The sequence below is a fragment of the Scomber japonicus genome, chromosome 15 (genome assembly GCF_027409825.1).
Source record: "Scomber japonicus isolate fScoJap1 chromosome 15, fScoJap1.pri, whole genome shotgun sequence".
NCBI lineage: Eukaryota > Metazoa > Chordata > Actinopteri > Scombriformes > Scombridae > Scomber > Scomber japonicus.
The window spans coordinates 25,912,561-25,921,368 of record NC_070592.1 but is presented as its reverse complement, the minus strand read 5'-3'; the positions used below and the strand labels follow the sequence as shown (position 1 = coordinate 25,921,368).

Genomic DNA, 8,808 nt, shown 5'->3' with positions numbered 1-8,808 from the left:
TCGATTCAAATATCTATATTATTCTTCTATTTCTATTCTCATTATGTTTGCTTTCTTTCTGTAAGTGACATGGATATAGTAATTCATGTGATTTTAGAATATCATTTATATATATATTTATATTTATATAATTTAGGCTACATGAGACGTTTGAGGATTCAAGCAAACACATCACGGAAACAGTCTATACAGTTCAGGAATGAGTTACATTACATACATAGTACATAGCCTATATGAGGAAATAAAGAATATAACATAATTAAACACAAGACTAAGGTTATGGGATGTTCTCGCTTTTGCGCATTGACATCCAATTGGTCAAACTTTTGGAGTGAAGACTCGCTGAGCCAATCATAGCCTGGGTGTGAGATTACACAGACTCCTTATGACCAAGCATGTTATTGACAGGCACGCCCTGTATGAAGTCAACTCACTGATGTGAGCCACCCGAATTTACCCGAATACTGTCGGAGGTTGGAAGAAATATCCGTCAAAATAAAATAGCGTCAACACAGACTGTGTCAACAACACCTTTATATGTTATTCCGTGCATTCGTTGCCTTCCATATAGATATATATATCCCCTAAAATACACAAATATACAAACTGGAACAACATACATATCGTTAGTGTGTATGTTTAATAGTCAATCAAGTGCACATGAGCTGTAAAGCTTTTATTTTGAACGGACTAGAGGGATCTCCGTGGGTTGATTTAAAAAGACTTGACGGCGCCATTTTGTTTGAGTTTCTTCCTGAAGTTTGTGAATTTGTACGACTTCCATCCAAATAGTGAATTAAAACCATCATGGGTGCTTGTTTGGCGCTGGGTTCAATTGGGAGCTGTGTAAGTAAACATTTACAGGTTGTAATGTTGATACATATACTACATAAACGTGGTGTTTTAAACAGTTTTCTCGACTAATGTACCTTAGCTAGGTCAGGCGTTTATTAGCTAAGACGACGTTTGGTGTTTTGGTTTCGACTCAACGTCATGTGAAACTAGAGATACAAATCTGATATTTTATTGATAAACGCGTTTGTACGTGTCTCATGTGGCTTTACCATGGGCTTTACATGTACTCTTAAGTTGAAAAGTAGTTACTGTTAAATTCGGCATAACACGCCACAACGTAAAAACAACCAACAAACCTGTTAACACATAATACATGTGTTTTAAGCGTTAACGTTACAGTTTATAACGTTATTCGTCCTCTTCTAGTGGAAAATTGTGAAAATAAGCGCCCCTTTATTTTTTTAAATGAATAAAGTGGTGGTGTTATCAAGTTGACTTACACAAGACCGACTTGTCAAACATGTTTTACTACATTACGTTTTAAGTTGAGATGCATGAATTTCCAGATTTTTGAATGGAGTTTGGTGTGAGAGCAGGGGCCTTGGCGCTGTGCTTTAACTTTATTTTAAGGTCTTTTATAAACTATTTTGTCTATTTGCGGTTTATAATCAGTGTATGTAAACAATGTAAACCTGTTTAATGTGAAAGTTATTTTCCAAAAAAATGCAACACTTCCGGCTTTTACTCAAGGATCCTACGCCTTTCCAGTTGAACTTGGACCCCCCCTACTTTTACCTTGTCAAAAATCAGTAGATTAATTTAATATGAATATACTTCATATCATCATCTATAATTTTAGTGTTTTAATAGATTCTAATATGTGATCTGGGACCAAACGTTTTCTTCTGGATGTAATTATAAAATGCACCCATCATTTAGTGAGATCAGTGTCAAAACACCTAAAAGGCACCAGAATACAGGAAATTACATCATATCTGTTAAAAATGTTCTGGGGGAGGACCATTTGTTAAACTACTTAAATTAAGTCATGGAAATGAGGTAAAATATTATGGGATAGTTATGGAAAAGTTTTGAAAATTCAATGGTAAAAATGTGTGGGAACCCTGGATACACATCCATTGCTCCGTCAACTTCTAAGCATCAAACAAGGGAAGGATATGATTTCCAACACACTGACTACTCCTCAGATTACAATCTAATAAAGTCACTGAAAAAACAGCTCAAGTAGGCAATCCCCAAACACTTGAGTGTCTGTGTGAGAAGGACACCAGTGATGGAGGCCACCAGCTGCCTCTCTTTATTACAGCTGTGGCCCGGGTGCTCAGCTGAGACATTCTCAAATAACATCTGGGCTAGTTTCTGCCAGAGGGTAAGACTCAGAAACAATCTGTGATCCAGTGAGACCAAAACAAGCCAAACACAAACTGAAGCTTTGCAGCATCATCCTCTAGGGATGCTTCTGTGCAGCTGGACCCTGAAGGAAGGCTGGTACAAAATCCAGAGAAATCCTTAAGAAAATATGACTTAAGTCTGCCAGAGAGCTGTGAATTTAGAAGATTTACTCGACTTTAAGATGGTTTAAAACATGAAACATGTCCTGGAGTGTCCAGATCTCCATCCAAAGCAGTGTTCATGGCAGGATTTTGACAGTTACATTATATTCACTGTCTCCATCCAACCTGTCAGAGCTGGAGAAGGTCTGCAGAGAAGAGAGCCAACACACACTGATTGCCTCCCACTGTACTTTGTTTTTGTTTGTTTTGTTTGTTTTTTTTTGGGGGGGGGGGGGGGGGGCAGCATGTTAAAATTTAAATAAGCTTTATTGGCATGACAACTCAGAAATCAGTGTTGCCAGTGCTTTACAGAGATGATAAAAGAAATATCAACAAACATATCAAATATGATATTGTAAATATATACCTTTTTTCCCCACAGAGGTAATCACACAGAAACATGTATCACACAGCTTGTTTCTCTTAGTTTTTGACAGTACTGAACATTTCTTACAGCTATTGCTATTGCTGCACACTGACTCCTCTCCCCACATAGATGGAGCAGATTCTATAAATTGGGGAGATGGCTAACCTCAGGATATATATTATTTATTATCCACATCTGAGCTTGAGTACAGGTACCAAAACCTTTTTTTGTACCTTATTTTGAGAAATGAACATGTTTCTAAAACCAAAGCAACTGTTTTAATCATCATTTAACTGTTTCAGCTCTTTTACATGCTGGAGTCCGGCTCGTCAGATGTGAGGATTTGCTGCTTGTCTGTCATATTTGGCAGTAAAGTTCATATTTTTTAGTTGTGAGATATACATACAAACTAAAGAAATCACTGTGGACTGAATGTTTTCACTATTCTTTTTAACATTTTATAAATTAAAGCAATTATTCAACTGAGTGAGACATGAAAATAATCAAGCATTTCCTGTTAAACTGTTTAAATACAAGAAGCTGTACAAGAACTTCCAAATAAAGTGCAGTCTGAGCCAAATGCACAAATCTGAGAGCTTTCAGTACTTGTGTTGTGATACTGTGTGATTGGTCCACACCAAATAAGAGCCATTGTTCCACACCCAGCTCTATTTAATATGGAAAAAAGGAAAACAAGAAAAAAGGCACTAAATGCCACTGTAATGTTTTTTTGTGTAGCTGTTCTCCGTCATGTTTTAAAGAGTTGTTTTATTGCCATGGCACATGATGCGGTTCACAGTTCGATCTGAACCATGGAAACTATGATTCTCCTCGTCACGGCTGCACTCTTTACACCCAGGGCCTGTGTACTCTGCTGCACACTCATATTTAGTGAAGGATGACTGATCTGAGCCACAGTCACCTCTCAGCAGTCTCTATGTGAATCAAGTAGGAATCCTCCGTGATCCCGTTCACAGCTCCGGATCAGAGACGGGAGAGATTTGCAAAGACGGCGGCGGCTCTAATCACGAGACCGATCGCTGCCGCCGTGAATCATCATTTGTCTCTTGCTTTCCTGGAAGCGTGCAGGACGAGAAATATGGTTGCCGTGACAGCACACACAATGTTTGTTATGTTGTTTAGTTGTTTTTTTTTCTCCCTCCCTACATCCACAGTCGTTCCAAACCATGCATGCATTATCCTGATTATCCCACACCACAGCAGCTCTGTCCCTGAGACTCATCTAATATGAATCTGCTAATTCTCTCCCCTTGTCTCTTTACTCCAGGCGTCCTGTTTGTGCGGCTCGGCCTCCTGCCTCCTGTCATCATGCTGCCCTTCAACGTACAACTCCACCATGAGCCGGCTGGCTTTCTCCTTCCTGCTGATGCTCGGGACTCTGGTGTCGGTCATTATGATCCTGCCAGGCATGGAGGAACATCTTAAAAAGGTACATTAGATAAGACCGGATTAGATCAAGTGTAATTGGGAGTGCTGGGCTGCTGCATCAGCCACTATCAATCTTTTTATAAGGCCCAAGTTTGCTCAACCAACATCTCATTTCCTATTCAAGAAAAACATGGTTTCACAAGGCTGTAAACCAGCAACAGTGACATAACAGATGAGCTGTTTGTTTGTTTTTTAATAACCAGGATTGATTGTTTAATTAAAAAAAAAAGATTGTCAGTATCACAGAGTGCTGTCTTCACTCATTTTTTCCTTGTGTGTATGTTCACATGTCAGATTCCAGGTTTCTGTCGAGGCGGCTCGTCCATACCTGGTATAGAAAACAAGGTGGACTGTGATGTCATCGTTGGCTACAAGTCAGTGTACCGCATGTGCTTCGCCATGGCCTGCTTCTTCTTCCTCTTCTCCATCATCATGATCCGAGTGCGCAGCAGCAAAGACCCCCGAGCCGCCCTCCAAAATGGGTTTGTACCAACTGCAGCTTCAGGACCACAGCTCTGTGTAATGACGGCGTGCTGCACTCTGGTGGCCAAACACCACTACTGCACCACTAAGATATTGTCTGTGCTTGCAGTGAAACCTGTTTGTTCTGCACATACTCAGCATAACTTTACTTTTTTCTTTTCAGTTTCTGGTTCTTCAAGTTTCTGGCGCTGGTCGGCATCACTGTGGGAGCTTTCTTCATTCCAGATGGAGAGTTTACTACAGGTAGAATGTGTGTTTGTGTCAAAAGAACGTCAACACAGTGTGTTTGAACGACTGATCGAAAACTATGAAGTCACAGCTAGCCACAAATGCTTTCTCAGAATCATACTGTCTGGTTTTTGTCCTTTTTTTGTTGTCAGTTTTAAATCAAATTTAAATAATCATTTTTTGTGTGTTTGTTTGTTTGTTTGTTTTGGCAACGTTTTTTCGGCAGCTTGAAACATTTAGCATTTTTTAGGACTTAAGTTTCTTTCTTTACATGAAAAGAAGAGTTTGGTACAAAAATACACCCTGAAGTAACACTAATTTATCTGCACTTTTTTTTTTCAATTAAACAATTCATCATTTTGTGACAAAACATATCTCTTGTCCAGTCATCAGCCCAAAACTCAAATCTATCAAGTAAAAGTGTCGATTCCTCACATTTGAGAAGCTGGAACCAACGAATTGTCTAAAACAAGTATTTGATTATCAAAATAGTTGCTGATTAATCTTCTGTCAGTTGATTAATCAATAAATTGTTGCAGCTCTTTAAAAAAATGTATTTATGTTCTTTGACATTAGAGTAAAATAAGTAAACTAAGTAAATTAAAGTCAGAATTGTTGCGATATGACCAAAATGTCATATCCTGATATAGGTAATTTCATATCCCCATAATGATATACCCATCCAATCTATCTATTATCAATGCAATCTGCACAAAAGATGGACAGACTCCAAATGATGCAAAATGCTTCCATAAAAGTGTGATTTGCATCACAACTAAATAAAAAACAGAGCTAAATATGAACCACCATCTCTCGTCATACAATGTATATCAGCATATCGCACAACCCTAAGCTTGGTTATCATGTGTTAAAGTATTGAACATTTTCAGACAGTAAAGCAGCTCCAGTAACAGCAAGAGGTTTTTGAAGGCTGGTGGTCCACGTGTTGCTCTGTGTTTAATCTTCTGAAAAGCTTTTTGTTGGTTTCTTGGCAATTAACCTCCTTATGAATGTTCCTGTCATTGCACCACCTAATCACCTTCTAAACAAATGTCCTCAACCCTCTTCTGTCTCATCACAGTGTGGTATTATTTCGGTGCCGTTGGTTCTTTCATCTTCATCATCATCCAGCTCATCCTGCTCGTAGACTTCGCCCACTCCTGGAACCAATCCTGGCTGGCGAAGGCAGTGGAAGGAAATGAGAAATGCTGGTTTGCAGGTAGAAAGGCAACAAACACTTGAAGTACACGTGTGGTGGTGGTGAATATACAGTATATACACTACATAAACTGCACCATGTGAGAAATAAATAACACTGATTGAACTACATGGAAAAAGGCCAGTGTTCATATAAAATAACTTGAAATGACAAACTGATCCTGTCATCAGACATCAGTCATTTGAATATTTAACAGTTTCTCTTGTTTTTTTCTCTCAGCTCTGCTGTCCTTCACCATCGCTTTCTATTCCCTGGCGTTCACTGCTGTCGTGCTCTTTTTCGTGTTTTACACCCAACCTGATAACTGCACAGAGCACAAGGTCTTCATCAGCCTCAACCTCATATTCTGCATCATTGTGTCCATCGTGTCCATTTTGCCTAAAGTTCAGGTAATGTAGATGTTTTAGAGGCCAGATGCTATTGGTTTTTTTTTCATATGGGAGCTACTAATCATTGATACTTTATACCCTGGTCTTCCTCTTTCTACCGCAATATGCTACTGCAGTAGTGGAGAGCAGCTTGTTTTACTGGCACTACGTTATTTATTTTCCATCTCATCCCCTACCATCTCCTCCACAGGAAGCTCAGCCCAGCTCAGGCCTGCTCCAGGCCTCCCTCATCTCCCTCTACACCATGTATGTCACCTGGTCAGCCATGACCAACAATCCCGGTAAGTCCAGGCAGTCTGAGTCACTACACATCAGCATTTTATTCATAACTCAAAATGGATAACTTCAATATTATTAGCTGTCCACATTGTGTTCTTTGTTTCCCAACTCAGACAAGCAGTGTAACCCCAGTCTGTTGAGTCTGGTCAAGCCCAGCAGTCCAACACCTCCACCTTTACCTGCTTCCCCTACCACAGCTCACTCAAGTGTCCAGTGGTGGGATGCACAGGGCGTCGTGGGATTGATCATTTTCCTGTTGTGTACTCTTTACGCCAGGTAGTGTACTGTTAAAACTATGATCTTCACGACATGCATCCTGGATATTAATATTGTTCTCTGACAGCACACAACCAAATAGCAGGAGGCACGTATCTCAGATGTTTTCACGTCCTATAATCTGCTACTGTATGTCAATACGAGTTCCTGTGATCTCGCCTGCCACAGCATCCGATCTTCCAACAACTCCCAGGTGAACAAGCTGATGCAGACTGAGGAGGGCCAGGGTCTGACCGCTAACGAAGAGGTGGGAAGTGAAGACGGAGTCCGACGGGCCATAGACAACGAAGAAGAGGGCGTCACCTACAGCTACTCCTTCTTCCACTTCAGCCTCTTTCTGGCCTCCCTCTACATCATGATGACTCTCACTAACTGGTACAAGTAAGTGTCCTCCCATGTTGCCTCACCTCATCACTAACTCCCGCAATTAGGCCGAGCTCTCTCTGACTTTGTTCTTGGCTCTGTAGGCCCAACACCGACAGCACGGCCATGCAGAGTTCCATGCCGGCCGTGTGGGTGAAGATCGGCTCCAGCTGGATCGGCTTGGCCCTCTACCTCTGGACCCTGGTGGCCCCGCTGGTGCTCCCCGACAGAGACTTCAACTAAAACGGTGAAGTCTAACTATAGGTGGTTGCTAGCCTCTCGCCATTTGCACCATTTGGAAAAAGAAAGCTTAAAGTAGTCCTGCTTGATGCTTTGAGGTAGTCACAGCTCCACATTTAAGGTTGGGGTTTTAAATGGTGATATGCTTTGTTGTAGACTTTAGTCACTGTACATCTTACCTAAATGTTTATCCTTGTGGCTTAAACGAGTTTAAATGAGCAGTTTTGCAGAAACACAAGATTGTAAGAGTTGAGCTTTAATCTCACATTCCACTTTCTTATCTCAGGTTATTTTTAAAATTCTCTTTTCTTTACTGTTACAATATATTAAAATTAAGAGCACTAAGCGCCTTTTTTTATAGGACAAGACCAAATGAAACTGTCCAGAATTGTTTTCTTTCACTACAGACTTTTATATTTTGAAATCATTCCACTTCAATTAGTTTAAGCTAATGCCAAAATTTGAGAGAAACTTTTTGAAATGATAGATTTTTATTGCTCAGCATCATTCTAGCACACGGTTGAAGTGCCTTCTTATATTTTGCACACAAAACCTATTAAGAGGAACCATTGTTTTATATCTTTAATTGTTAATATGGCATATCATGATGTTGTTTCTTCCATATATGCACCTTTTATGATAATCAACCAATAAAGCTGAAAAAGAAAAAGGCACCAGCTCTGGTCTGTAGGTGGTGCTGTTGTTCTTCAAAATTACAATGTTTTTTTTTCTTGTTGTTATTGTTGCTGGATTTCATGATAGATAACTGATGTAGACAAACTGTATGTGTGCTGCAGGCTCTCTAAACCTACATATGAATCTGGTCTTCTTCTTCTAGACACACTACAGAGTGAATTAGTCGATGTTTTCTCCAGAAACTGTGAACATAATGTCATCAAGTCTCGGTCTGCAGGGACTTCCAAATGCTTCACTGCCCCCCCTCCTCCCTATTAATCACATGATTCTGCTAAAATGTGATTTATTGTGTTCCCTCAATGCAGGATTCCCTAGTGCGCACGCACACACACACACACACACACACACACACACACACTCTCTTGGCAAGTAATGTAGAGGCAATGTGCTTTCCCCTTATCACAAGATCAGCATGAGCAGAGGGGCTGAACACAACACTTCATTATACTT

The 8,808-nt window shown here is 40.1% G+C and overlaps 1 protein-coding gene across 1 annotated transcript; it reads left to right on the top strand.

The window, feature by feature from the left end:
- Positions 1–728: 728 nt before the first annotated feature.
- serinc2 (serine incorporator 2) lies at positions 729–8,355 on the top strand. Its single transcript, XM_053334493.1, has 10 exons — positions 729–846; positions 4,025–4,186; positions 4,480–4,667; positions 4,832–4,911; positions 5,978–6,115; positions 6,335–6,504; positions 6,695–6,785; positions 6,897–7,059; positions 7,228–7,440; positions 7,527–8,355. Exons 1-10 carry the CDS (start codon positions 808–810, stop codon positions 7,663–7,665), a joined length of 1,383 nt encoding a protein of 460 aa, XP_053190468.1. The 5' UTR covers positions 729–807; the 3' UTR covers positions 7,666–8,355.
- The last annotated feature ends 453 nt before the right edge of the window (positions 8,356–8,808 follow it).

Coding starts and splice junctions, on each gene's coding strand:
- serinc2 (XM_053334493.1), top strand. CDS start 808: ATGGGTGCTTGTTTGGCGCTGGGTTCAATTGGGAGCTGT. Junction 7,060..7,227: donor TTGTGTACTCTTTACGCCAG/GTAGTGTACTGT, acceptor CGCCTGCCACAG/CATCCGATCTTCCAACAACT. Junction 7,441..7,526: donor ACTCTCACTAACTGGTACAA/GTAAGTGTCCTC, acceptor TTGGCTCTGTAG/GCCCAACACCGACAGCACGG.